We start from the raw sequence: 27,852 nt of genomic DNA on the forward strand, positions 1-27,852 counted from the left end.
GTGCTTTTAATGAAGAAGACAGATTAAGTACATTGGAAAACGGAAAAAGATTTTCTTTTATTTGAGCCAGGAAGTGTTTATTTATTTTGAGAATATAAGGAATTAAACTGCTTCTGGGAGCTAAGGACTGACACACATATACAGTATTCAGACAGACGGCTGTACCTTAAAGTGATAGTCTAAGTTTAAATGTTTTACAAATTTAATATATAGATTGTCTGAAATTTGACAGAACGTGAGTAAAAACCTTTTTATTTCTAAAGTCTCTCCCTTTGCTAATTTAAGCTAGTACGAATCCCAGGACTTTAACAAATGAGACGAGCTTTCCTGTGAACCTCCAATCAGGAGTGAAGGATGAGGGGGCTTTGTTTACTCATGAAAGTTTGTTCACGCTCTCCTCATTTTGCGAACTATTCTGGTCCAGTCCTGAGGGGAGGAATTTAATCATTTACTATCAAGTTCACTTTAACTAATTCCATTTCAAAGTTCATCATCTTATAATGAAGTTACTTTTCCAAAAACTGTAAGCCCAGTCAGCATTTTTTTTTTATAGACCTGCTTGCTGGTGGTTTAGCATCTCATAAAAGCTTATATAAATGAAGATACAGTAGAAGAAATATTAAGCTTTTGAAAGATGAGCTGGAGGCACATGAACTTGACAGTAAAATGTTGTTACAAGAATGAATAAAAAGAGAAGAGCGCTTGTTAGTAGCCTCGCGATGACCCATTTCCAAGTCTGCAAATTGAGAAAACATTTTTTACTTATTGATCTGGAGTGCCAGGACCTTAAAGTAGGTCACGAGATGGTTACTGCGCTCCTCACTTTGTCAAGTGAACATTCTCAAAAAACTCACGCCAAAGTGTGAGATTATATTTGATTAGGTTCTGACGAGGTTCCGTCGTCTGCAGCGTGACTCCGAAGCTTTTTATAAAAACAGCTCTAAAATAAAATGGTAAGGTGAACGTCCTCACATGACCCCGGTCAAGAATATGAGTAACATGTAACTGTCAACCTCAAGGGCCCCCAACTAACAAAGACGCCAAAGAGGGCCCCTACTCGGCCCCGACGCCTCCCCTGGAGCAAGTGCCTTTGTTCAGAGAGTTACATGTAGGTCACAAAGAGCAACAACCTGCAGCGGTTAAAGAAGAGGTTCAAAATGACTTGGCTTTGGTTCAACAGGGTCGAGTGTATGAATAATGTGAAGTGAGAGGTGGATTTTGCAATGGAGTTTAAGACAGTTTTCAAAGACAGTGTTTGGTTAATGCTTGATGTCATTAGAAGCTAAGCAGGGTCTGTTCTGGTTAGTACCTGGATGGGACGCTGTGTGTGAGTTGGTTGGTTGCTGGTATAGTATGTAGCAGCCCTGTTTTTTGTTTACTCATTGGGAAATGTGCATTGTTCTCTTTTCCGACATTGTCCACGATTGCTGCAATACCTCCTTATGTGGGCGGCAAAACAAGCTAGTTTTCCATTAGGTAGCATTGCACTTTAGACACATTCTAAACAACTGTAAATCCTGGTTTAAATTTTTTTTGGAACTTGCTACACTTAGATATTGCTCCAGTGATAACGCTGGGTTACTAAAATTGTTTAGAAATCTTGTATACTAATGAGGGCTGGACTTTGATTGACAAGCATTCGAGCTAACGGCGCGGGCGTGGCTACGACTGAACTACGTGCACCGCGAGGGCCGAGTCCACAGTGAAGATCCCGCCCTTATGCCCTTTTTAGGAACATGCTCCATCACAGCAGGGTAGGAGGAGTCTGTAAATCCGCCATGATTTCCCCCTCGAACGTAGTTATTATGGTAAACGTGGAGGAGTGAGGAAAAATATATTTTCCAAGAAGTTTAGATTCAATGCCAGGTTGAATCTAATTCAATAATTTTTAATGACTTTTAAAAGGAATAGGCCACCATTTTTACATACTGAGATATGTTCTCACCTGAGCTTAGACGAGTTGATGCGTACCTGTCTGGTCTTTGTGTGTGCCCTCAGTCACGCAAACGACCAAAGATGTTGTTAGCATTTGGCCTCTCCAAATGTATTCCTATAGCTCCAAACAGGGTGAAGTTAGAAGCGACCAAGCTCTTCCACGGGCACAAAGACCAAACAGGTACGCAACAACTCGTCTAAGCTCAGGTAAGAACATATCTCAGTACAGAAATACTGTGGCCTGTTCCTTTAAGGCCTTAATTTTTAAGCATAATTCATTTAATGATCTTTAATGCTTCTTAAAGCCATACGAACCGGAGCACTCGATGGAAAGCTATGCAGACATGTGGAGAACAAGCAAACTCCACACAGAAAGGCTTCATCTGGTCCATGCATTACAAATGTCGGAATGGACACAACTAAACGCTTAAACTGTCATTACAGAAAAAAAATTATAGCGTCTTTAATGCCTAAACACTATATTATTTAATGCCGCAACCACAAAAAAGCTATGCATTTCTCATTTCTACGCATGTGTATCCATTCTAACAAACTGAGGAATAATGGAAAGTTTGGATATTTTGGATATATAAATGACATGACAGCGAAAATTGGCCTTAATTTTCAGCGAAACCTGCCACAGAATCGGTTTTAGACCAGATGTTCTGCATTTACGATAATGTCCTGGAGTAAAAAGGTCAAACAGTGTCACTATTTACAAAGAAATGTAAATATAACGCCGGTTGGAATCACATTTAATGCTTTTTAATGCCCTGCAGAAAGCCCTGTAATCGTAGTATGGTCTGTAAATGCAGTGCAGCCACGTGATGTGTAGCTTATCACTAAACATGGCCCTGCAGCACAGACCCTTAGACCCCGAATATGATCCAAAACCTGTTAAAGTCCTCTCTAATCCACTGGTTCTAATAAACTATACCAGTTAACAAGAAATATCATAAAATAAAATACTCAAAATCCCCCTCTCTCTGACTCTTAACGCTCGCGTGACAAAATCTCCCGCCGCATTACGAGCACAACACTTTTAAGTCATCAAGCCCACTCTGATGATCCTCGATGGCCACATTAGGTCACGCTCAAGCGCCTAAATTGCCAACGTTAAAAGCAGTGACTGGTCCAAGGGTCAGAGCGGAGCAGGGCTTAAGGACAGGTTTTATGAGCCATATGGGCATAATATGGGAGCGTGTATAGGAAGTCACTGGTCCGTTCATAGACAATTAAACATTTGCCCTTTCAAGGCTCTTCATGGAGCTGGCATAAAAACATACATGGATGTGCCAACAGTGGCATCTGGTGGTGGCAAGAGCTGCTTGAAATGTGTTGATGCATTTATGAGCTTTATGGGGCAGCAATCCTAAAAGAAATGTGTTTTAATATGTGTTGTAGGGATTATGATGCAAAGTGAAATGCAGTAACTGGGTGAGTGTGTGAGGTTGATGACTGGTAGTTGTTAAACTGTCTGACTCTGGTGTGACTAAGTGGGGTTTACTGCTGGGGAAGTTCACAGCACTGTTATATTGCTGTTCTACTGTTTATTAAAGAATATGTATTGCTAATTGCTAATTCTATTTTTGTATCCAGGGAATACGGAGGAAAACTAGCTATTTAGCTCTAACCTGGTGCAGTATCTGTGTCTCTATGAGCTGAATGTCTCTGTACATCAGGGACGTGCACAGATAGAGCCCAGGTGGTGCTCAAGCACCTGCCCCTCTGGCCTGTGCCCTTTAAGTGCCCTTCTCCAGACCAGTTTTTTTTTTTTTTTTAAGTATTATTTATTTTATTGTTCTTAGATATTTGCCCTATTAAGCCAACATGTGCTGAAAATACAGTTTTAATGTTCAACAACTTCAAATCGCGCTTCATTCCTCCTCTGCTTCTCGAGCCGCGGCGGCGCTGATGCTCCTGATCACAGAAGGGCAGCTGTTGTCCCCGTGTCTCCCCCTGTTTAAGAAGATGGTACAGCCCATCTCTGTGAGACGCGGGGCTAAAGTAAACTGAGTAAATTTGATAACTTTCTGAACGAGCCAGCGCGACATGACTGGATTATTAAGGGGAAAGGAAACAAAAGGGCCGTCGGGGCGAGACTGTCAGCGCCGCCGCGTGTCGAGACCGTCCGGATAAAGTCCGCGGTAAGAAGTCAGTCACTTTAGCGGTTCTGTTTGTCGCGCTATAAAATGTTCTGAAAATGAGCTATATTATTCAGACTAAGTCAGGGCTGAGCGTAGACCAGGGTCAGAGCAGTGTGAGCTGAGCTGAGGAGACAGAGGGGAGAGGAGGAGAGAGAAGGTGAGGAGGTGCCTGCGTTCTGGACACTGTGCCTCTGTGGGAGGAGCAGGAACATGAACAGCCCAGGATTATTGTTATTTAACATATTTCTGACATGGACAAAAATATCCATGTCATGATATTGACAAACCAGATGTTTTAAGTGAAATAAATAAAATGTAAATATAAGCATTTATTTCATGACCATTATTTTCATCATTGAAAAATACCTCAGAATTGTACAAACAAACATCTATGAGGCTCACCCCGCCTAAGAAATGGCTGTAAACTTTACGGGGAGTGGGTGCGTCTCCAGCCCGTCTCCATGGAGATGTGACTAAAGGCAGTAGAATTTGAGATTTAAACAGGTTAGTTTCACGTCCAAATCCATTCTTTTATTACACACTGCAGTAGCAGCATTTTCTGTGTTCGAGCTGGTCATGTTACGCAGTGTGCCTTTAAGTGCAGAGCCTTGTGATAGTTCTTCATTTCATTGTCCTTTAAAGTCTATGTAGTTTACTATTAGGTCCACAGAGTTGGACATTTTTTGTTGCTGTGTTAATCAATGGTGGGGGGGGGGGGGGGGGGGTTGTGCCCTTTTGTCTTGGTTGAGCACCTGCCCCTCAAAATGTCTGTGCACGCCACTGCTGTACATTGTCCCTTAAATACAGATTAAAGTAAAGCAATTGCATGATCTTACATTTTTTGAGTCATTAAAGTCACACTACGTAACATTTTGGACGATACTATTGCCATCAGTACAAAACACTCCTGATGAGCTGCTGAACACAGACAAAGCTGTTACTGCAGTGGGCTGTCAAAGCATGGATTTGGAAGAGGACCTACACTACAAAAAGTAAATATCAAGCATTGGCTTAAATGACCTGAATTGAGGAAATGTATCTTGTCTTGAGCGGTTTTCACTCATTTAGACACTTTTCCTGATCGGACCAAGTTTACTTTGCTTGTTTGAGGACATTTCAGACCAGTTCTAGGGTAGATCTCGCTTGAAATAAGAAAGTAAAATTGCCAATGAGATAAGACCAATTTTCTTACCCCATTGGCAAAGAAAATGACCTGAAATAAGGACGAAATGTATCGAAACGAGTCAGAAACATCTTAGAACAAGTGAAATAATCTAGGACAAATGCCCAAGAACTTCTTAACTAGTCAAAACAGCAAAAAATTGGATTATTATGCTCAAATTGAGATGTTTATACTGATCTAGTTAAATACTTTTTGCAGTGTAACCAGTTTAAATCTCAAATCCTGCTCAAATTCTTCTTTAGTCACATCTCCATGAAGACGAGCTCCTGGTTAAGTTACAGCATGGCCGTAGGTTTGCGTGGGATGGCCCAGTTGTCCCCGCCAACTTCATGCGGAGATCTTCACATTGTGCAGTCCTACACAAAAACTTGACTCACATGTGGCACTTTAGGCTTGGGAGAGGACGATCGGCATCACGGCACTTTTTGTTTCGTGTCGATTGGTCAAATATTCGCAGAGATATTCATATTTTCGGGTTGTAACGGAGCTTCTGTCTGTTTATGGAGCCCTATTACTACTATTGGTCAGGGTGTCCCCGCCAACAGTAACACCAAACCCACGCCCATGAGTTACAGTCATGTCTTAGGAGAGATGAGCCGCTCACAGCAAAAGCACATGTTGAGGAAGTTTTTAATGATGAAAATATCTGTTATAAAATCAAGCATTTCTTTTATGATATTTAAATTGTATTTATTGGATAACATTCTACGCGGTGTGGCTTTAACATAGAAAACAGATAAGGAAAGCAGTCTTTTGTGAAGCATATAGGTATTTTCCCCCCTGAAATAGATGCTTTAACGTGTGCATTATGGCACAGTGAAGGTAAAAAAAGAGTTGATATTAGTGAGTGTTTGACCAGTGGCCCAGAGCCTGTATGGGTCTTTAGCCTGGCGCCTTGACTTTCCATCACAGAGGCCTCTTTGGCGCACAAGGATCAAGTGTTTACCTGAACAATACTTTTATTAGTGTCTTATAAGCCCATTAGGGGTAGGCATACAGTATGCAAGACACAATAATAAAAACCTATTCATTCATTCATTCATTCAGTAAAAAGATGTAGTTTTGTATTTGATGCAGTAACAGGCAATGCAAGAGTATTCAAAGTGCTTTAATTTGCACTTAAAAGGCTGATAAAAATCAACAAAACAAACCAATAAATCATAATGAGAGTGCAGATAACTATACTTTCAGCCTTATGTTTGAATTTTCTCACATCTCCATGAAAACTTTTCCAGATTTTAGAAGAGACCTGTACCCAAACAAGGACGGTGTCAAAGTCTAACTAGTAACTAAGTAATGTTGTAAAATCAGTAGTAGCAAAGAAGTAATTGTTGAAGTAGTGGTAGTAGAATCAAATGTGGTAAGCGGCAGGCAAAAACCTGTGGATGTACTTTTGATTGAAACGTTATTGTGTACTTTGACTGTGGTAAACACTCCTCTGAAAGCGAAAGCGCTCTAATAGGTATGATACCGACTCTGACTGGCTCCTTCTGTGTTATTTAGGGACTTGGGATCCGCGGGCCACCCAAAAAGAGTGAGAAAGTGGAGCTTAAATGACAGCGTTTGCAGCTCGGGGAGGTTTAGGAGGAGGGTGTGGTGCGTCCCGACATGACCCCGACAACGCTCCGCCAGAACTATGGGTGTTAGTCAGGCCCAGCCCGAACACACAGGACATTTGAACACATTACTTGCTCTGTAATAGAGAGTATGAGTAGATTCTGCCCCAGTTTGTCCCTTTTCATTCTGGAATCTGATCGAAATGCAATTATTCGACACTGGGGTAGCCATGGTGATAGCGAACACAAAAGCCAAAGTGGTAGTGTGACAATGGGGGACAAAAATGACTATAATGAAGGCCATTAGCCGAGAGGAAAAGTAGAATTTTAGTGCTAAAGGCTGCAAGACTTACAAAAGTGGAAAGTTGTTAGTTTCTTTTTCTTAAAGGTGCATTATGGAACTTTGTAATGCAAAAAACACAGAAATCATAGAAATGCCTTTAGCTATCTGAGCCTGTTCCTACAAATGCGCATATTCCATCCCCATACAAATGAATAGGGAAGTAAGGCGCAATACTAAAAGATAGCAAGGTATGTTTTATCCTTTTCAGAGTCCTTTAGCATTAGCCTGCTCAATGTATTTGTCCTATAGCCGTTAGCATTAGCCATCTAACATCACAAATTATGAACGATCCAGATGTTTTCAGCCGTCGTCAACCCATCGACTGCATTTAGGTCAAAGCCTCGTTAGAAATCCTGTACTGACCTTTTCAGATTTGACTTTAGATACAAAATAGCGAATAAAAGTGTCCTTTGAGCTCAATGCAAACTCAAAGTTTGTGCTGTTTGTGGAGTCGGATGCACATCCAGTGGCCACTATCTTATAAGATGTTAATGATAAAGAAGCCACAGAAATTATATAAATACCTTGAAAAGGACAAAACATGCACCCACCCCCCGTCCCTCCTCCCCTCCAAGCGCTGCAGGAAATAGTCTAATCACATTTTGTATCCAATAGCCTAAGCCGATAGTTTAGAATCCCGCCCATACCCAAACCCTGTCATGCGTGGCCTAAACTTTTGCCTCTACCTCTACAACACTCAAGAATCAGTTGTTTTGTGGGGTTTCTGGTAGGTTTTCTGGATGGAACAGATGCGTAGCCATGGAGAGGGTCCGTCAGCAGTGAAAACCTACCAGAAAGTCACAAAACAAATTGATCGTAGAGCATTGGAGAGGCCTCTGTAATGGAAAGTAAAGGCGCCATGTTAACCACTCATAAAGCCGCTGGGGCACAATACAAGTTCCTTAATGCACCTGTAAAGCTGAGGTAATAAAATGATATCCTTGTAGTAGAGAAAACTCAATGTGGCACCATAGATTTACATTGGAAAAACAATCCAGAAAAGCGCTATATAAAACCAATGCATTGTTATTATTATTATTGTAAAGTGTGATACAGAAATAAAGCTGGATTGAATCAGTGGGAACCGATAATGAGAAAAGGGCAGGACCTGCTCGGGGCTGTGCGTCTGGACTCTGTTGTAGATGTAGCTGAGCCCGGCCCTGGTCAGGACGAAGGACGCCTGCTCGTTGATCAGCGTGTCAAGATGAGCCTCGATCTGCGGAAACAGAAAAGCCGGAGCGCGCCTCAGTCTCTCGTCGCATTGTCACGTAATTGTACTCGGCTTTAATGGAGAAGCTTTGTGCTACTTCCACGGCAGCTCTTGTGCCGCTCATTTACAAAAGGCGCGCCCAAAAATAGACAGCTAGATGGCGCTTTTCAACAACAACAGCCACGCGTGACGCACACTTTTCTATGAGAGAGAGGCAGAGAGAGGCTGAATGAAATCTTTGGGGAAGATGATGGATCTGCATAAATCATAAGACTCTGAATCATTTCTTTTTCAGCCGGCACAGATTGAAAACAATGACATGTAGGTTTTGGGGTGAGATGTACACAAACGCTTTGCCCTCGCCCCAAATAAGACACCACCTGGGTTTAACAAAGCAAAGTCACAACTGCTCAGCTACTTTTCTTTATCTTTGCAGTCAGACAGGACAATCATTCAGCATAAAAATAAAAGTGTTCTGCCTAAAATGCTACAAAAAAACCCCAAAACAAAATAGCTTACAGGTGTAACATAATCTATAATAAGCCGAATGCCCATCTAGACTGCGCATGTGTGGGTCAATCAGGCTCCTTATTTCGGCCCAAACAAACCACTCCGCCATTGAAATGTGTGAGCGAGTTCAGGTAGCGGAGCCTGAACACTGAAGTATATTGAGCCATAACCATGAATTATAAGGCTTACGGGCATTTGTTTAAAGACTGTAAGTCTCAAGTGACATTTCTTGCAAATATTTATGTTGTCAATATCTTGAAAGCGAGGGAAAAGTCAGGACGGCGGCTCCGTAGGCAGAAGCGGACCATAGAGGACCACAGCGGACCATAGCGGACAGGGGAATGACAGGACCTGGGATATGCCCGACACAGACACCGCTACTTTTTCAATCATTTAAATTCGTCTTGAAATCGCAGGGAAAAGTTTCAAAACGGTATTGATGTTAAATATAGTGGGTTTCGTCAAATTAACGATCGATTAGCCATGTTGTTCACCATCAGATCACTCGTAAAAAATACAAATAAAGTAAATTTAGATGGCCTAGCCTATATGTGTACGAGGATCTATCTGGTCACAAAAACAATAAAAAAAGATTTCATTTACACCTCCTTATCGACAAAAATGTTTTATTTCTCATTCCAGTTTAAATGTAATGAATATCCGCAACATGAGGCCACAGTTTCAGACCCTGCACTTTGTCCAACAGTCGCCTTCAAGGGTTACAAATGTTTTTCTCACATACTTTTTCCAACTATGTGAACAAGGACTGGTCGTCACTTTGACAGCAGCTCTACATATGAACGGCCGTTCAGTTCTTTCGGTTTCTGTCTATCTCCGTTCGCAGCCGAGGTTGTAAAAATAGACTTTATTGTAACAAGCTCCACGGCAACGACAAAAGCACTTTATATCATCAACTTTCCAGCGGTTAAAATGGTCCAAATCAGAGCTTTCTTCGTTGCTTTATGCTAACCATCAATACTGTTAGGCAGCCGAAAGAGATTCCATTACCCATAATGCAACGACCCGAAATGGGCATTCGGCTTATATAAAACATAATCGTGGGGTGGGCAGGGCTTAACCTCCATAGGGGTGCCGCCATGATTATTTCCCAGAACTCCGTGGGCGGAGGGACAGTCACATGGGGGCCGCCTGATACCTGACACTGGTATCGGTGTTTGAAAGCTAAGACTTTTCCTCGTGTCCTAGGTACTTTTTTGTCATGTTTTGTCGATTTTCTGTTGCTTTTTCATCACTTTTTTTTTTTGTCTCGTTTTTGTCGCCATTTTGAAGGTTTTTTCAAGCAGCCATTTGATTTGGGTAAATTCGAACTGGAGAAAATGTGCTCGGTTAAGGAGGTTAGGAAAAGACTAGAGCATGAGCCGATAAACTATAGAATCCCACAGAACATTTTAGCAAAGGTTAGCAAGTTTTACACATAATAGCTCCATCAGTGGGACATTACAGCGCCAACATGATTGCAGTCTTTGTGATTTTCTGCTTGCGACAATTAAAACTGCCATTTCGATTGGATTGCCTCAGTTAATCAGTCTGAAATCTCTCTGAATCCTCCAGCTGGTGCCTGTTTTGTTCTGTCAGTGTGAGCGTATGTGTCTGACCTGGAACTCCAGCATCTCCAGCCTCTTGTCGGTGAATTCGAACAGAGCCAGCGTGGTCTTCATGACGTACAGCGAGTTGACCATGTAGGTGGCCATGTCCGCCGTGCCCAGGTTACTGGCAGACACCGTGCACAGCTGCAGGAGCGGGTCCAGGATGCAAGAGAGGACCTAGGAAAGAGGCAAGGAAGGAAGGAAGCAAGGACGGAAGAAAGAAAATTTCATCAAAACCTGCAGTTGAATGTGATTTTGTATTTTCACTGATGTTATCAATGTTTTTGACATTTAAAAGCTTAATTTTCGCACAATTGAATGACTTCTAATAGCTTTTAATGTCTCGCAGAAACCCTAACCTTTGACATAAGTATGCAATGTTTTGAGAAATGGTTCCTAAAAGAGAAAATATAATGCAGTGCTTTGGGAAACATGTGCTATGAACAGAGTCTAATCCAGCGGCTCAACTGGTGGATCGGGACTTAAAAGTGGGAACCTTACATTTTTTTTAATCGTTATCTTCTATAAAAGGATAGAAACATCAACCCGTAAAAATGTCTGTTTATTTTTAAATAATTTCAGCTTTATAGATTCATTTAATGGTTCTTCAACATTAAATTGATGGGAAAATACGTCATTTTACATGATATTAAAGAATTGAATTAATAAGGTCATGACTTGCTATGGTAGAATTAGAGTGGGTCCTAAGTATGGCCCGACAGATATATCAGTCGATATCGGCACCGAAGGTGATTTTGGAAAGAGCTCAGTTGAAGCTTTAAAATGAGCCCTTGCACACCTTCCACGGAAATCTGTCACAAGTTTGTACACCTAGTTTATATATTTTATGTTGTAGACTTATGCGCATAATTTCTGGACTATAAGGGATAGAGACTTAATGTTTCTTGTTTAGGTAAACCTGACCGTCCTGAATAAATTATCCCTATGCTTGTCATACTTTACTTACTTTATTTGTTTATTTGACGAGGACAGTGCACATTAATGAACACTACAGTTACTTTGTGTAAATGTGCCAGATTTAGCCATGGGCTACTTTCATACGCCCCCCTGCTGTTATAGTTCAATACTGACACATTTAGAAGCATCATGTATAGGACATTTTTTTAGATGTGGCCAAAAATATCAGCGTTGCACATTGGCATCAGTCGACCTCTGTTAGATTATATATTGCTATGATTGAAACCTTTACGATAATAATATATGTTTAACTATATGCTATTTGAGAGATAAAACAATATATATAATTAATCAATTATTAATTTTATGGCGTTTTTGTCACAAATTTGCCCCTTTTTTGTTGAGTTTTTGTGACTCTTTTGCTTTCATGGCTTCATTGTCACTTGCTTTTCAGTACCTTTTTAAAAAAATATATTATTTCCTGCTTTAGCCATGTTGAATTTCTTTGCCTTACACGTTAAATGCTGAACTACCTGAGCGAAGTCAGCCTGACGAGCATCCAGAGGAACGACAGAGGAGTCGTGTGACACCAGCACCTCCCTGAGCAGAGACAGGGTCTGGGTGAGGGAGGCCGTGGGGCCCAGGTCAGCGGGGGGCAGCTCCACCTGCACACACACAAACACATTTTGTGTTTTCTAAATTTGCAACTGCGTATCTGACATTGTTTATATAAGGTTTGCATTTGGTAACAAGTTTGGATAGAAATGCATGTTGGAAAATGTGAAACCCGCCCACACATGCCCATCACCAACACCCCGGAGATTTGAAGCAAATGTATCAGCAGGATATGGATTTTTGTGAGATTGAAAGCTCATATTTTTCAGCAATCCACCATGCAGTACAAATTCATTAAAAGATTGCTTTCACGAGACACTTTCTAAACAGCCAATAGTTTGAAATTAAAATGGTAATCATCAAAATGCAGATGTTTACTTATGGCTTACATCGACTGAATGAAAGAAAACAACAGATATTTAGTTTTTGTATTTAAAATGCTTTGTAATACTGGTAAACATTCACTGTTTCTAAAAATAAAAGCAGCCTTTCGACTCATTTGCATAGAACAACACAAAACACTGTCAACTTTACAACTAATTTATTATCATAATTATTTTAATTGTATTATTATTAGGCCAGAATCTAGTCTAGGTCTAGTCTAGGTTTTATGTTTTCTAAACTTCTTTGTCAGATGTTTTGATGAACAAACTGAGAAACGTGTTTCTAAAGTAACAGGACTCGTGTTTGTGCTTTCCTTCTGTCACTGAGCAGAGGAGCGTTAGCTTTGTGTTTTGAACATTTGGACAAACTTTATTAGGAATTATGCAGTTCATTACCTTGAGTTGGATATTTACAGGATTATCTCCACGTTGTTTCATATTGGACGTATCAGCGCATTTTGCTGCAACTTTCCACTGACAGTAGCATTATGGTCGTCCATCAGCGACACCTTGGTCATGTTTTGGATTCCTAAACACTGCTGACTTCAATCGTTTTTTTGGGTGGATAAAGCTCTGAAGGAGAGTCCTTCTGCCTATTGGTGAGTTTACACGCTGTTTTTGGCTGTGGCCAGTGCGTCAGCGTGAAAAAAGGTGTCGCTTCGCCCTCTCGGACCATGTAAACCGGGCGGCTACTCATTGGTGCTTCTGTGCATTTATTTGTCTACTTTTTAAACTAAATTGTGCGCAAATAATTGGGTCGTTGAACAATAATTTTTAAGACCAGTTTACCATGGATTTAAGACCAAATAGGCCGAATTTTCGAATTTTTAAATTTGGATTCTTGAATTTTTGACTTTTTAAGACTTTTCAAGACCCCGCGGATACCCTGTTTGTAAGTCTTAGCTTTCAAATAGGCTGTGAGCTCTACAGTCGAGAAGCTTTGAGATTTGGATAATGCTCGCTCCAGCGCCTCTATAGAGTTGCATTGACCCACTGGCTGTACATCACGTCATAAAATACAACCTTTGTGATTAGGTAACGACCTGCAACTAACCCTGCAGGTGAAGGAGCTGCAGCGCTTTTGCCCTGAGTCGCTGCTGCCTTTCGACTTTGACAGAGCAAGTATCTGATAATGAGCAGTCCTCCCTCGGTCACGGTGGACGGCCCGATAACGAATGAGCTCTTGATTTCATCGGCCTCGGGACGCAGCCCTGAGCTCTGCCACCTCTGAGCGCCTAATAGAGCCAATTATGAGAAGCCTGTGTTCCCGGCATTAAAGGAGTGGACGGTAAAAACCCAGAGGGCCTTCAATCTGATTAACATTGAGCTGGGGGATAATTCGTGTAACTACCATTGATCGGGACACAGCCGGAGCGTTCTGCAAAGAGCTGCTCGTGCCCAGGTATATTTGGGAGCCAATTTGAAAAAGGGCCAGTGTTTTTTGGTGTGGCGCTTAATTTATGTGGCTGTAGAAAATAACATGCATAGAAATGGGCACTTAAAAAGAAAGGCGTTAATGCGTATCAAGCTATTTTTGCACTGTTATTGTGACACACCACTCCTAACCTCGGCTTTCTGAGGTTGCAGGAAAGAAAATCTAATAACTTTTCTGTGTGTATTGCGATAGCAAGGTTTGAACCATGATTTAAGGTTGTTCTCTCATCAAAGACAGACCTGGAGTAGTATTTCACAACAGTCACGCAGTTTTGAGTTAATCCTCGGACAAAGCTGTTAAATTTAGCTGTGTCTTCTTCTACGGTGTCAGCGCCTCGTTCTGTACTTCCTGATTACACTTGCGACATTGTTCAAACCTTAAAACTGTCCACATTTTTAAAGCCCTCTATTATTTTTAGAAAATTATTCCTATAGCTGCCAGCAGGAGGAGCCTCAGTCAAGACTTCTACCAGCACTTTCGCCTGCATTTCATCGTTACTATTTAAAGCAGTACTAAGTAACTCATGCCCCTAGAGGCCATAAGCGCCATTGCAGGTGTCGTAGCATGTTGCGTTTTTTTACTCATTAATTGTCGGTGAGAGTAAATACTACGCTGACATAAAAGACAAAGGGACAGAGGGATATTGTACATCCAATTACACAATGGAGATCATTTTTTTCCACTCAAACTTGGCTGTAAATACTGTTTAAGTGGCGCTAGCCCACAGTTAGCTTTGCCTGTTAGCCTGTTAGCTTCTTCTTCGTGATTCCATTAGTGTGTATTGGTGACTCCGACCCAGTGGCAGCGAAGTTGCAATTGGGGGAGATGAAAGACCCTGCAATCATCCCATTAACTTGTATTACCCCCAGAGGGACTACGAAAAGGATTTATTAAGGTAAACAAGTTACTTAGTTCTGCTTTAATTAAAAATAAAATATCAAATATTAAAACATTAAAGCTACGGCACCAAAAATAATGTTTTAAGCCAATGCCATGTTAATGTCAGGCATCTACAGGAAAGGTTTCAAATTGATCAGCTGCAGCAGTGAAGCTCAGAGTCAAAGCAAGTTCAGCCAAACGGAGAAATCAGCCTCATCAGTTATTCCCAAAAGCAAACGAACTTTCTAAATGTGCTGACCTTGTCCATGAGCCGGCTGGCGTGGAGACTCAGGCTGTTGAAGAACATCTTTTTGCTGAGAATGTGCATCTCCTCCACTGTCATGAGCAGAGAGGCCACGCTGGTCCCAATGATGGAGCTGAAAATACACACGGTTAACATGAAGAACACTTATCCCTAATGTGGCACTGAAAGAGAAGCAATACTAAAACAGAACTTTAGAGCGAGGAAGAGTCCACAAGTAGGTCAGTTTAGGCCATTAAATATCTAGAACAGGGGTGAGTTAGTTTTATATAACAAAACCATCAGAGAGCTCCTTATGCTTCAAAGACCCTTGTGTAAGAGTGCCACTTTGTACGAGTTCACCCTGGAGAATTAGCAAACTATATATTTCAACAAAATCAAAGACAGTGACTTTTGTCTATTCTACATAGAATATATAGAATTCACAACAAGTCCTGACTAGCATGCTTGTGTACATGGTCGAGCACCAAAGTACATCTCGGACATGTTTGAGTAGGGCTGCTCGATTATTGAAAAAATAATATTCACGATTATTTTTGTCATATTTGAAATCACGATTATTCAAACGATTATTTGTTGCCTTTAAAAAAAGTCTTTATTTTATTTATATATTTATTAATTAAAAAAAAAAGCGAGGCCTCGATTAAGGAGAGGTTTCTGTTTCACACCTGCCCCCTGCTGGCCAGCCCTCACACCTGCGCAAGCAAACTGAGCAGCGCGGCCTGATGACATCATCACACAGCGCTGTTTGTTTTTATGTCAAGCCATGAGCCATGGCACGTAAAATGTTAAGGGAAAATAATCCCAGCGCCATGAAATAATGCAAGACTGCTTTGCCAGAAAAAAAAGAAAAAAATTGAAAAAAAAAAAAAGAAAAAACGATTATGCTAATTTTGGAATCGTTTAGTGTAATAATCGAAATCGTAATCGAATTTCGATTAATTGCCATTGAGCCATATGAACCATCTCGGGAGGGGTCTCCTGCTGGTCCCAGGGTCAGGATTAAACATGGTGAGGCTGCTTTCAGTTTCATGCAGCTAAAATCAGGAACGGTCTTCCAGAAGATGTGAGACAGACCTCAACTCTGACAATGTTCAAATCCAGGCTGAAAACTGAAAACAACGGAAAGTACTGTATTTTATCTGCACTGTTCACTTTCAATGTATCTCATTAATGATTAAAGTGATGTTTAATGGATTGATTTTATCCTGTCATTTTAAGTAGCTGTGCTTTGAATTGCCTTGTGCAGGAATTTCACTCTACATACAAATAAACTTGCCTCTACCAAACCATTTGAACACATTCAATTCATAGAAAATAAAACAAAGACAATAAATCGGGGCAGAAAAGGCGGAAATGGAAGTAAAGCATGAAAATCATTACTAAAACTGAACTTTGGCACATTTGTTTCCGGCTGTGTAAAGTCAGTATATTGTCCGTCCCCATCACTGACCTAATGGTGTGGTGGTAGAACTTGAGCAGGTTGGAGAGTTTGTAGAGAAGAACAGCACCGGGCTCCGCCACAATCACCTGCTCTATTCGCACCTGGGAACATCAAACATGCACATACAGACAGTTTATCTCAAATTAAAAGTAATATAAAAAGGTACTGACTAAATCTTACAGAGAGATTCTCACCTTGAGTGGCCTGCACACTCCCTCAGTGATGTGTCCAACCACCTCCTGCATGTTCTCCTCCACTCCTGAAACACACAAACTTATATTTAGAGCAGGGGTTCACAAAGAGAGCACCGGGACCTCGATCAGAAATAGGGGTCCCAAGAAAAGTGGTCATATAACAAAATAAACTGTAGATAAAGCAGATAGAGAGAGTACCTTTTACATTAGAGGCTCTTGGAATGGTCACTTTGCTTTGTTTGAGGGAGAGACTAATGGAAGCATCATTGAGGGTTTGAGGGGGTTTTAAATTTACTGTGGCAATGTTTTGTCACACCATTGGCCAGAGGAAAGCGCTTGTTTTTGGTCCACATAGTGAGGAGCTGCGGACATGATGTGACACCACCCCCTAGTGGCTGAAGGTGGCTCCAGAAAGAGATATTAGATATTGAATCCTATGGGGACTTTACGTGTGCCTGGTAAGTAATATTTTTCTTTTTCTTTTTTCTTCTTCTGAGGGGAGAGTCCTATGTTTAACCAAGCTGGTTTTTGTTGTGTAGATTTTTACAATTTTGAGTTTTGGTTTTGATTGGCAAGCACTGGAGGGTGGAGCATCCCGCCTTTATGCTGTTTCCATCATGGATTCTCTCTTTATTGATGTTAATAATGTAAATGACCAGGAGTGAGGAATATAGGTCTATCATTAACATTGGCCTCTGGGTCACACAGACTTTCATTGGGTATTTAAAGGAATAAGCCACCGTTTTTCCATACTGAGATATGTTCCTACCTGAGCTTAGAAGAGTTGATGCATACCTGTCTGGTCTTTGTGCGTGCCCTCAGTCACCTCAAAAACAGTAAGATGTTGTTAGCATTTAGCCTCTCCTTCTCTGCTCGTGGACCCAAACGGGGGTGAATTTAGAAGCGACCAAGGAGGAGAGGCTAAATGCTTTTTGCGTGAATGACGACACGCATAAAGACCAGACAGTTACACATCAACTCGTCTAAGCTCAGGTAAGAACATATCTCCTCTGTGTGGTCCTCTGTGTTTTTTATTTGTGTGGTTTTATCTATTTTTAATTTTTAATTTTTAATTATTTTTATTTTTACATTTTTACATTTTTATTGTTTTATTGTTTTAATGTTTTAATGTTTTATTCTTATTGTTTTTATTTTCTTGTGCAGCACTTTGGAAACTCTTGTTTATGAAATGTGCTATGGAAATAAAGTTGGATTGGATAACTCAGTATGGAAAAACGGTGGCCTGTTCCTTTGAGGACAGCTTCTTTCGCTTGATCTTTTATATAAGCCCAGGTGCTGCCCCTGACAGACGTCAACCAATCAGCTACCACATTAAATAAAGATGTATTTTGAAAATTTTCCTCCACATCTGCACCTCTGTGGCAATTTTTGTGTTGACTTTCTTTCTTACCACATTAAAGCAACTGAATCCTTTACAGCAGATTATTCAAAAATACTTCCAGAATCGTTACAGCAGTAAACGTTTTAATAGGGATGAATACATTAAAATAAACTAAAATTGTTAATATGGATAACTCACCCTGCAGAGTGACTTGCTTGAGCAAAGCCTCCAGATGTTCTTTCTCTGAGGCAGTAGCTTGATGCAGCCAGGCCAACATGTCCCCGACGTACCTGCAACATACACAACGTCATGTAGAAGAGGTGGGGGGGGACTTCCTCTGGCCAACATGAACAACAACAACACACATGATACAGCGCTCATTGGTCTCCTGACTAAAGCTCCAGCGATTGCCTCTGACTCCGCTCACCCTCTGAACCCTCAGTTTGAGCTTCTGAACTCCAGGGGGCGATGCAGAGTTCCACTGGCTAAAAAGGCTGTGTTTAAATTCTTAACCCCCAGCTGAACCAAGCTCATTTTGTCCAGTTTGGCATTACCCAGATGTAAAAAACAAAAACAAGGACGAAAATGCGAAAAAAAAGTGACAAAAGAGTGATAAAACGTGCCGGAAAAGCAACAACAACACAATAAACAAGCGACAAAACCCTGACTAAAAAAAGTGATGGAAAGGCCACAAAAAAGCCATTAAAGAGTCACAAAAGAGTGACAAAGGATTGACAAAAAGTGATGAAAACGTGATAAAAAAAAACAGACAAGACAGAACAAAAAAAGAGATGAAAACACAACAAAAATGCTTAAAAAATGTGACATAAATGGGGGCGACAAAAAAGCTACGATCAGTTTTGCAAGTCTTAGCTTTCAAATAAGGCGTTACACTGGCCTATAGGCTGTAAACTCTCCAGTCAAAAAGCTTTTAGATTTGGGTAAAGCTGAACTGGAGAAAATGCACTCAGTGGGGGGTAAGAGTGCATTTTCTTTTGTCCCCTGTGCTGTGGTAATTCTGAATGAAGCACCTGAACACCATCGCCACCGCAATGGAGCTGTTCTGTAATGTTTTTTTCTGTTTTATTTTTCTATGTTTCTTTTTTTTCTACTGGGCATGTTTGTATTGTCCCTAGTCCTGTGTTTTAATGTGTCAGTGAGCCAAAGATGAATTTCTACCTCGGTAGACAATACAATTCTATTCTATTCTAACCCCTTTGCCACAACAAACATCGTTGATTAAAACCCTGATGACTGTCTGAGCGCGGTGAGGTCACAAAGAGCAGGCACTTCTCAGAAAAGCTGCGGCCTTGAGAAAAGTGGAGGTAATGGCGAACCCCTCACGGACGCTTTTCGAGGAAACCAGCGGATTGTTGCTCCTGGGCAGCGCACAAAGCGGTGAGTCAGGAAATCAAGGCACAATTACAATCCAGTTTTAGCTCAGGGGACAGGAGGAAACTCAGTAAATGATGTGCGTGTCAAAAGCAAGCTGATGAAAAAAAGCGTAGACATCATCCGATCATTGTCAACAGCCGCGCCTCCGCCTCAGCCAATCACCACAACGGCCACGCCTCGGCCACGACCAATCAACAACCTGGAATCTACAGTTAACCTTTTCCTCGCCTGAACCTGAAAATTGCCTTTAGTTTTAACACTACGCTGCCAGAAAAGACAAAAGGACAGAGGGATATTGTACATCCAATTACACAATGGAGATCATTTTTTTCACATAAACTTGGCTGTAAATACTGTTTAAGTGGCGCCAGCCCGCAGTTAGCTTTGCCCGTTAGCAGATTAGCTTCTTCTGATTGCATTAGTGTGTATTGCGCCTCCGACCCGGTGCAGGAAAGCTGCAAGTGTGGTTTTCTGGCCAGAGACACTGTGGGAGATAAAAGACCCTCCAATCATGGAACACTTGTATTACCCCCACAGGGACTACGAGAGGGATTTAATAAGGTAATCAAGTTACTGTTACAAGTACTGCTTTAAATATGAATTATGAAAATGAAAATAATATGAACATTTAACCACTAATGACTACAGGCTTCTAAATGGTGTTTTAGAAGAAAAGAAAAGAAAAGAAAATGAATGCATTTATCATTTCTAAATATTAATTCCAGTAAACTTGCAAATGAAAGTATTTGCTAAAGTTAAAGGGACTATAAGAAGTTTAAAAGTGTTAAAACTAAGTATTTTCCTCCCCCCACATGTTTCAGCCATGTCCTAATGTGTAGAATGAGCCTAGACCTGTTCGCCACAACTGCCTCTAAAATCCTGCACTGTCACTCAAAAAGTTGTTACTTCGGGTCCGAAGTGCCTCATACACGAGCTTAATATAGAAGGTGCAGTTACACGTATGACCTGAGGTGGCAGTAGTGAGTATAAAATGGCCAACTTCTAGTCTCTTTAAGGTGTAAATTTACACTATTTTCAAAGAAGATGCATGCTGGAATACAAATGTAAAGCTCGTCAATGACATTTACGGCCTTAATTTAATCACAATTCATTCAATGACTTTTAGGGACAGTAAACATATTAATGAACATATAACACATGTAAATATGTCGGATTTTACCAATAGGCTAATTTCCATCTGTTGTCCCTAAACAGGCTGATGTAAAACTTCCCATTGAACATCAAAGACACAAAACAATGCAGGAAACAGGGCAACTGCGGGACAAGGAACAATGGGACCATATGATACAATGACATTCACATATACTGTACAATTTTGGATTCTCAGGCAACTACACAGGGAAGGGTTAGGCAGATACAGAGAGAGAAGGCAGCCATCACCCCTTAAAATCCAGTAAACCAATGTTTATCATTCATTGTTCAGTTAACCAGGCAAAGTCATTTAAATATGGGGAAAAAAGCTGAGTAAGTGTCTTTTATCGGCCACACATTAATGCCTGACTTCTTTACTTCGTTAGTTTACACATGTTCCTGTAGTACCTCATCGGGTCGTGCGAGTGCATCTCTATGGGCCGGGGCGTCCCTCCTGGCCCTCCCCGTGTGAGCGCATCGATGAAGCCCCTGACCACAGCGCACCTGCGGGCCGTCCCGAACTCATCCAGGGTGTACCTGCCAAAAACACGTCCGCAATCACTCTCCGCACACAGACGGGGGCAGGACAGACACGGCTCCAAACAGAAACATTTGAGGTTGTTTTAATTAGCGGGCGCAGTGCGAGTCTAAACACCAGATAGTTAGCCCTAAGTGGAGATTCCAGGAAGGCCGTCACATGACCTTGGACACTTTTCTGGGCAAAGTGACAGGTGCACTTCCCAGAATCCAAGCGGCGCAATGGGAACGAAAACAGAGTTACAGGAATGCCCCAAACTTCATTTAATTCACATTTAGGAAGCTAAGAATTCACTCACTCTCACTTTCACTAAAATTATTAAGTAAAATTATTGCTTCGATAATACACCATCATGTTCATATTGTATGTGTTCAAAGAAAAATGATTATTCTAGGGATGTTTTTGCTAAACCAGCTTTTGTTTGCAGGAAGTTTGCACCCTCTAAAGGACAAAGAGTGGAACTGCACTGTTAGAATAACTGGGTGTCAAAATTTATTTAGAATGTCTTAGGACCTCAGGTTTCTTAGTGAATTTGTTGAAGATGGTACTTTTACTGCGAGTTTCATATATAATTATAAACTCAAAAAAATCATTAATTATTATTGTTCAAAGCTGAATTAAAGGCATCCAGTTGAAATTTTCACATCATTGACCACCGATCTGTGGCCCCTCCCACTATATAGACTTCAATATGCGGCCCCCAATGGATTTTGAACATAAGGAAAATGTATTGAGAATTTATAAGCAATTTAAATTGTGTACAGATTTAAAAAAAAATGAAAAAAAAAAAAAAAAAAAATATATATATATATATATATATATATAAAAACAACGTAATAGTAATGATTTAAAGCACCGCTGATTAGGTTCGATCATTCATCGAAAAAAAGTTCTGTGGGAAAGAGTCCAGTTCATGTAATTTCGGCAGATTTTTGTGGAAAGTGTCAAAACTATACATTTTTGAAAACTTTATGAATTAACAATCAGAAAAACAATGCTTCCATTTTCTCTAATATGGAAAAAAACAGGTGCGACAATAGCGCTAAAAGCATTTCTATGGAGAGCAAAAAAAACGTAGTTTGGCAGAAATTTATTAAATTTGGCAAGTCATATTTTTCAATGTGTTGCTGTAGCGATGACCAGAACTCCCCATTCACTCTAATGGAAAAATTCTATAATTGCACAATTTTACAAAATGACAAGGGCAAATGGACACATTGTTTTTCTCATCGCTTATACCAGTGGTTCTCAACCTTTTGGAGCCGCGACGCCCATTAAAACAGGTAAAGGGGTTCGTGACCCCCCGTCCGGGTCACACCGTGAGAAATAGGAACGTTAGCCTTCATAATTTTTAAAAAACAAAGAAAGAAAACAAATGGCTGAAATAAAATTCATGGAACTACCAACAAATAATGGCACTCTGGTACAATAGCATACACATGCTACAATAAAACATTAGATTATTTGCTAATGAAAATAATATGTATATTTTATCTAAATGATCTGGCGACCCCCCGAATTTGTCTCGCGACCCCCATGGCGGTCCTGACCCCCAGGTTGAGAACCACTGGCTTATACCATAAGGGTTTCCAAAAATATATAGTTTTCATACTCTCCACAAAAATCCCACAACAGTAGTGGAAATCTAAACCTAGTGAACCGGACTAATATGAACTTCCAAAACCTAGAGTGGGTTGTGAGGAGCGCGGACCCGTTGACCACATGACGGTTTTGACACTCCCTAAACTAAATCCTGAGGACATGTCATTTATTGCAATAGGAAATGTGCTGGTGTCTAATACTTGTAGAGGACGGGACGGTCCTGCAGAGCCTCCATGGCCTGGGTCAACACGGGGCTGATGTCACACGTCTCCTGGGTCAGGCCTCTGCACTCGTCTGCACAAACAAACAAAACAAACACTCAAACACTGCTTTACAAACACTTTTCTCGTGAGTTTTGTCCGAAAAGTCATGGAGTTTGTTGAGACAATGTCCAGTGTTGTGCACGGCTGAGGATCTGTACCAGACTGCTCCCTCCTCCTGAATGTCCCGCTGTGGCCACTAAATGGCCACTCCAAGACAAACTATGTGCATCATGCGGGACAGCAAATATAATGACTGAGCACAAGACCTTCTTTTGAGAGGCTTTTACAATTTAAATTAGTGTCTGTCTACGGGGGGAAACACTTGATGAGTAATGACTGCTCTTTTAAGCATCTTGTGTGTTGAGCAGAGGAAGAAATGATCATTGTGACTCAATGAAGCACAACTGCAGGGACGTTTTCCATTTTCCAAACACCTTCATATTTATACAGTAGAAAACGTCCTCTCTTAACTTGACCACTGCGGCGTAAACAGGTCCCATTAGGTCTGTGTTGTGTCGGTGTGTGTGACTCACTCTGCGACCAGCGATAGAGCTGCTCATAGGACGTCTCCTGTAACACGGCCATCTGCTCCATGATCTCCAGCCTGCAGCACACACGCATCACAGAATGAATATCCAAGACACACGGGAGCATAGGTTCACATACACCAGGCTGTCAGCATCTTATTACCCTTTATAGCCAGGGTGCTATGCTTTTTACAGCTAATTGGTAATAATATAAAACACATATTGACCATGTTAGGAAATGCTATGTTGATCTAAAATAACATTCACACTCTCCTTTACTTATTTGTTCTGGTATAACAAGAGCTCTATCCATAACCCCTCCCCTTCCTCCTCTTGAATCAGAATCAGAATCGTTTTTATTGCCATGGTTTGAGAACAGGCTCACAAACTAGGAACTTTTCTCGGTGCAATGTGCAACATAAAACATAAAACAAAACACGGAATCTTGAAAAATAAGCTATAACACTTTAAACTATAAGGCTATAGGGGCATGCACAAGGGTATTAAATAAGATAAATAATAAAAGGTCAAATATGGTAAGACAACAGTAATTGATATAGAACAACAGTGGGATTGTATTTAAAGATGTGTAGGTATATAAAGTGATAGCAGCTGATCTAGTGCAATAGAGCAGATTACATCTGTGAGTCTGTGCCTAAGTTATGGGTCTTGTTTTTTGTTTTCTTCACCCCCACATGCCCCCCGCACCATCGAAACACAAACATGTGAACAGGAGATCGCAAATGTTTGAAGCAGAAGACGCAGCAACAGTAAGCGGCTAACAGTGTAGCATTATGATAGAAGTTTACAAAAAGATGGTGAACTGACAACATCTGACCGACCTGCTCTGATACAGATGAAATCCTCGTGAAATGTCCGTTTGTTTATTATTCCAATATCTACAGGAGCTGTCAGGTGATCACAAAGCAAAGCAACACCGGAGGCTGAGGCATTCAAGGGTAGCGGGAAAAAAAAGTTCTGCACAGTAAAGTTAGTTCTAAATGAAAGTGTTATGTTCTAAATACCAAAACGCAAATCAATGTAAGTCTCAAAGTGTTTACTTTGCTACATAACTTTATGCTGATAAATGTGTGTTTCACACAAGATTAATGAGATTTCTCATGGAATGCAATCAGAGCAGCTTGTAAAGCAGGGGTAGGCAACGTCAAGCCCGGGGGCCAAATCCGGCCCTCCAGCATAGAACCCAAGATGATTTTGAGAAATAACTTCATACAAATCAGAGGTACTTTAACCATTGTTGAGTTTAACCTCTTAACCCCTGCCTTAACCGAGCACATTTTCTCCAGTTTTCCTTTGCCCAAATCTAAAAAGCCTATCGACTGGAGCTTACAGCCTATAGGAGTAACACTTCATTTGAAAGCTAAGACCGTCAAAACTGATCCAACGATTTTTACCTCAGGTTGCCGCAGCGTTGTCTTCACTTTTTTGTTGCGTTTGTCGCTAATTTTTGTCGATCTTTTGATTCATTTTTTTCCAAGCTTTTAAGATTTGGGAAAGATCGAACTGGAGAAAATGTGTTCGTTTAAGGGGTTAAGTACTGGAAAAATATGAAAAATACATAAAATTTTCATAACAAAACACCAAATGAGGTCACATATTATGCACAGCACTGGCATTGTGGGTGAGGGGCGTGGGTGAAGCCAGGTGAGGGGAGGGGGGGTGGTGGTGGAGCAGAGCACGGTTCACTACTCCACCTACTGAAAAGAATTCAAACAGACGTAAGGCCTTGAGACTATAACATCTTCACCCGGGCAGAAAGTTTATGCCCGGATGAAGTCTACTTTATGCAGACTTTTTCAAACTACTTTGGACTCCTCAACTCAATAAACTGATAATACCTCGGGAAGTCAGTTGACTCTTACTTAGACATTAGATAATGATGTCTCATAATCGCCATGAGACGCCACGAGGAGGCTGCCATCTGCCCATTAGGGAAAAGCCAATCCCTGATAATTAAGTAGAAATGAATAAAGCCAGCAAAGGTTGTGTGAGAGGTTTACCCGGCTGTCTGTTGGTTGGTTCGCAGAAGGACCTTGACGTCTTCATGGATTTGCTTCACACGATGGAGGGCTTTGAAGAAATCCTACAGTGACACACAGAGGAGATGGAGAGTTAACTTAATCAGGCCAGTAGGTGAAGAGGGGGAAAATTTTAAACTTGAGATATCAACTTGAAACTTTTGCTGTACATAACTCATATAAATACCAGGAAAAACATTATTGCATTGTCATTTTACGTTTTCACACAAAAGTAAGACTTTTTATGCATGAAGATGGCCAAACGAGCAATGAAATCTGACGAATGGATTGAGCCAGGTTTTAATGTACGAGTTAATTTGATTGACGTAGTAGTTACAAAGACTTCAGTTCTAGTTTTACAACAAGCTCATCATCAGAGGAAAAAAATCTGTAAATATTTAAATTTCACCAATTTATTTAACTGAATTAAGGACTAAGATTTACATATTAAAAAATCCCTCTGAAAATGGACGTTGAAATTAGAATTAGCCATATAAATCGAGAAACACTGAATCAATAATAAACCACTTAACCCCCGCCTTAACCCAGCGCATTTTCTCCAGTTCAGCTTTACCCAAATCCATTAAGTCAGCCAATAGGCCAGTGTAACGCCTCATTTGAAAGCTAAGACCTACAAAACTCATCTAAATTGATTGTCGTCACCTTTTTGTCTCTCTGTGTTTTTGTCACTTTTTTGCTGCTGTTTTGTTGCTTTTTTTGTGGCTTTTTCATCACATTTTTGTCTCATCTTTATGCTATTTTGACACTTTTTATCAATAAGCTTTTAGATTTGGGTGAACTGGAGAAAAAGGCTCAGTTCAGGTGGGGGTTAATTGGTTGTTTTTTTGCTTCCAGGAGAAAGTTGAGAAAAGAAACCAAAACCTTTTTTTTTTTTTTTTTGTCAGTGTCTCCCCTTGAAGAGGCCATACAGGACACCGCCATGAACAGTTTGTGATCATGTAAACCCATGGCCATTTGCACTAAGGGTTTGACAGTTAATACATCTTGTGGATTTGCAATAACACACTCTTCTACCTCAGTGATGGGAGTGTCTCTGGCTCCTCTCAGTGTGGTCATCTCTTCACTGCTGAGCTGGAACTTAGTGAGGAAGGCCTGTGCCACCTGCGCTCTGACCTCCAGCCGGTGACTGCAGACACACAAAAACACACATCGTTATTCATCTCTCCTTCTATTATTAACTCGCAATTTGTTTTGGGCTTTTCGATGGAGACAAAAACAAGAGGTAATTTCCTGTGATTTGTGTTTGTCATGTTCTTTCCTAAATTTTACACACTCAAAATATTGTTCAAGGAATATTGCTTGTTAGATTATAAATTGTTTGTTTTTGCAGTAACATGTCAGATTTCTTTTTCACTTTTCTGTGTGTGCGCCCGCGCCTTGCAGCAAGAAGGTCCCAGGTTCAATTTCGAGGCTCCAGTTTCCTTTACCACAAAAAAAAGCATGTCTTCAATGGGTTCCTACGATAACACTAATAAGATAACTGAAATATATTTATTGAAACTGGATCACAAATATTTGTTCTGAATTAACTTTGAAGAGGGTTGTTGATCCTCTGCTGTATTCAAACACTGACCAGCAGGTGGCAGTGTAAGACCTTTCATTGCAGCTTCTTACACTTGTTGTCAATTATCTTAGCGCCTAAACATGACATTGTTATTCGTCATGAAGGATTTTTGTTGTTTTATGAAACTCTGAAAACAAAAAAGCGGAATTTTGTCACATTTGACGATGATCCCTGAAAATGCTCTCCTTGTTTTGACACAGAACAGCAGCAGATGAACCAAAATGTGAACAAAGTGAAATGTCAAATGTAATTTTAATATTTGTTAGCGTGCTGTGAAAACACCAACAGGATCATTTTCAACAGGAGCAGCTGAGGGTAAAACCCTGCAATTATTCAAATCCCCAAATCCAAATGCTAATTTCATCCAGCTCACAGTAAAGACAGAATCCAGACAAGGGCTGCATGATTTGCTGAGGCGGGTAGTACTCAGTTACATTTACTCAGTACATGCTCAGTACATTTTTTAATGGTACTTCAGTAACACTTTATTTTACTGTACCCTTGATACATTGCACATAATTAAATTTAGTACAATGTAATGTGCTCTGTAACAATGTGCAATAACTCTATGGGTTAGATACACAATGGAAATTGTATTAGTACTTTATAGGTACAAAATGTAATAAGACTAAACCTAAGGGTCTCCTGTCCTATTACATTATGTACCAAAAAAGTACTAATACAAGTTATTCCATTGTGTATCTAACCCATAGAGTTATTGCAGATTATATTGTACTAAATTTAGTGAGGTATAATGTATAAAGATACTGCAAAATAAGGTGATACCA

General features: G+C 40.6%; 1 protein-coding gene across 1 annotated transcript in view; it reads right to left on the reverse strand.

Moving 5' to 3' along the window:
- cog6 (component of oligomeric golgi complex 6) overlaps window positions 1-27,852 on the reverse strand; it is a 65,645-nt gene that overhangs the window by 15,450 nt on the left and 22,343 nt on the right. Inside the window, exons 5-16 of the mRNA XM_079574248.1 lie at window positions 26,515-26,626; window positions 25,462-25,544; window positions 23,447-23,517; window positions 22,851-22,944; window positions 20,919-21,047; window positions 18,162-18,253; window positions 16,622-16,686; window positions 16,437-16,528; window positions 14,981-15,098; window positions 11,943-12,074; window positions 10,501-10,668; window positions 8,273-8,380 (exon numbers count right to left, since the gene is read on the reverse strand). Coding sequence (XP_079430374.1) covers window positions 8,273-8,380; window positions 10,501-10,668; window positions 11,943-12,074; window positions 14,981-15,098; window positions 16,437-16,528; window positions 16,622-16,686; window positions 18,162-18,253; window positions 20,919-21,047; window positions 22,851-22,944; window positions 23,447-23,517; window positions 25,462-25,544; window positions 26,515-26,626 — 1,264 coding nt within the window. The remainder of the gene's footprint in view (window positions 1-8,272; window positions 8,381-10,500; window positions 10,669-11,942; window positions 12,075-14,980; window positions 15,099-16,436; window positions 16,529-16,621; window positions 16,687-18,161; window positions 18,254-20,918; window positions 21,048-22,850; window positions 22,945-23,446; window positions 23,518-25,461; window positions 25,545-26,514; window positions 26,627-27,852) is intronic.

Source organism: Gobius niger (assembly GCF_951799975.1).
Source record: "Gobius niger genome assembly, chromosome: 1".
NCBI classification, from domain to species: domain Eukaryota; kingdom Metazoa; phylum Chordata; class Actinopteri; order Gobiiformes; family Gobiidae; genus Gobius; species Gobius niger.